This window comes from Buceros rhinoceros, unplaced genomic scaffold (assembly GCF_000710305.1).
Source record: "Buceros rhinoceros silvestris isolate BGI_N320 unplaced genomic scaffold, ASM71030v1 scaffold15581, whole genome shotgun sequence".
NCBI lineage: Eukaryota > Metazoa > Chordata > Aves > Bucerotiformes > Bucerotidae > Buceros > Buceros rhinoceros.
Genome location: NW_010392622.1, coordinates 13916 through 14467, shown reverse-complemented (window position 1 = coordinate 14467; position 552 = coordinate 13916). Strand labels below are relative to the sequence as shown.

The following is a 552-nucleotide window of genomic DNA, read 5'->3' as shown; positions in this document are numbered from 1 at the left end:
CAGGGCTGTCCAAAAATACTCGCCGTCCCAGCCGTAGATGAGGCTGCTGACATACGCCTGCTCGAACCTGGGGGGGTGGCGAGAGCGGGCGATGCTGCGAGCTGAGACGCATCAGCGTGTGATGCTCCAGCAATCTGCGCAAAGTCCAGTTGCCGGGTCACACCCCACCCTGGGGGGCTCATTTTGGGACAGCCCCACTCTGCCACCAGCATGACACTGACCTGTTGGTGATGGTGACCAGCGTGGAGCCGTAGTCAGAGCAGGTCTTGCGGGCGTCGCTGTAGGGAACGCGGTCCTCACCCAGCCAGAAGCAGGAGGGGCTGTGCCACTTCCAGCCCTGGGGATGGGTGACAGAGGATGTCCGCCACCGCTCACCCCAGCCCACCCCAGAAGGACAACAGCAAACCCCGGGGAGCGAGAACAATGTCCCACGGCCCCTGCCACCACCTCCACCTTCTCCTGGGAGGTCTCCTGCCCCTGGCCACCCTGACCTGCCCCAGCTCAGCTTTGAGCTCTAACGAGCCCCCGGCCCTGGAGGACATGGCTGCAGGG

At 64.7% G+C, this 552-nt stretch overlaps 1 protein-coding gene across 1 annotated transcript in view; it reads right to left on the bottom strand.

The window, feature by feature from the left end:
- The window catches only part of MRC2 (mannose receptor, C type 2), a gene marked incomplete at both ends in the record, with an annotated part of 11489 nt that overhangs the window by 4179 nt on the left and 6758 nt on the right, over window positions 1–552 (bottom strand). The window contains one exon of the mRNA XM_010144564.1: window positions 222–337. Coding sequence (XP_010142866.1) covers window positions 222–337 — 116 coding nt within the window. The remainder of the gene's footprint in view (window positions 1–221; window positions 338–552) is intronic.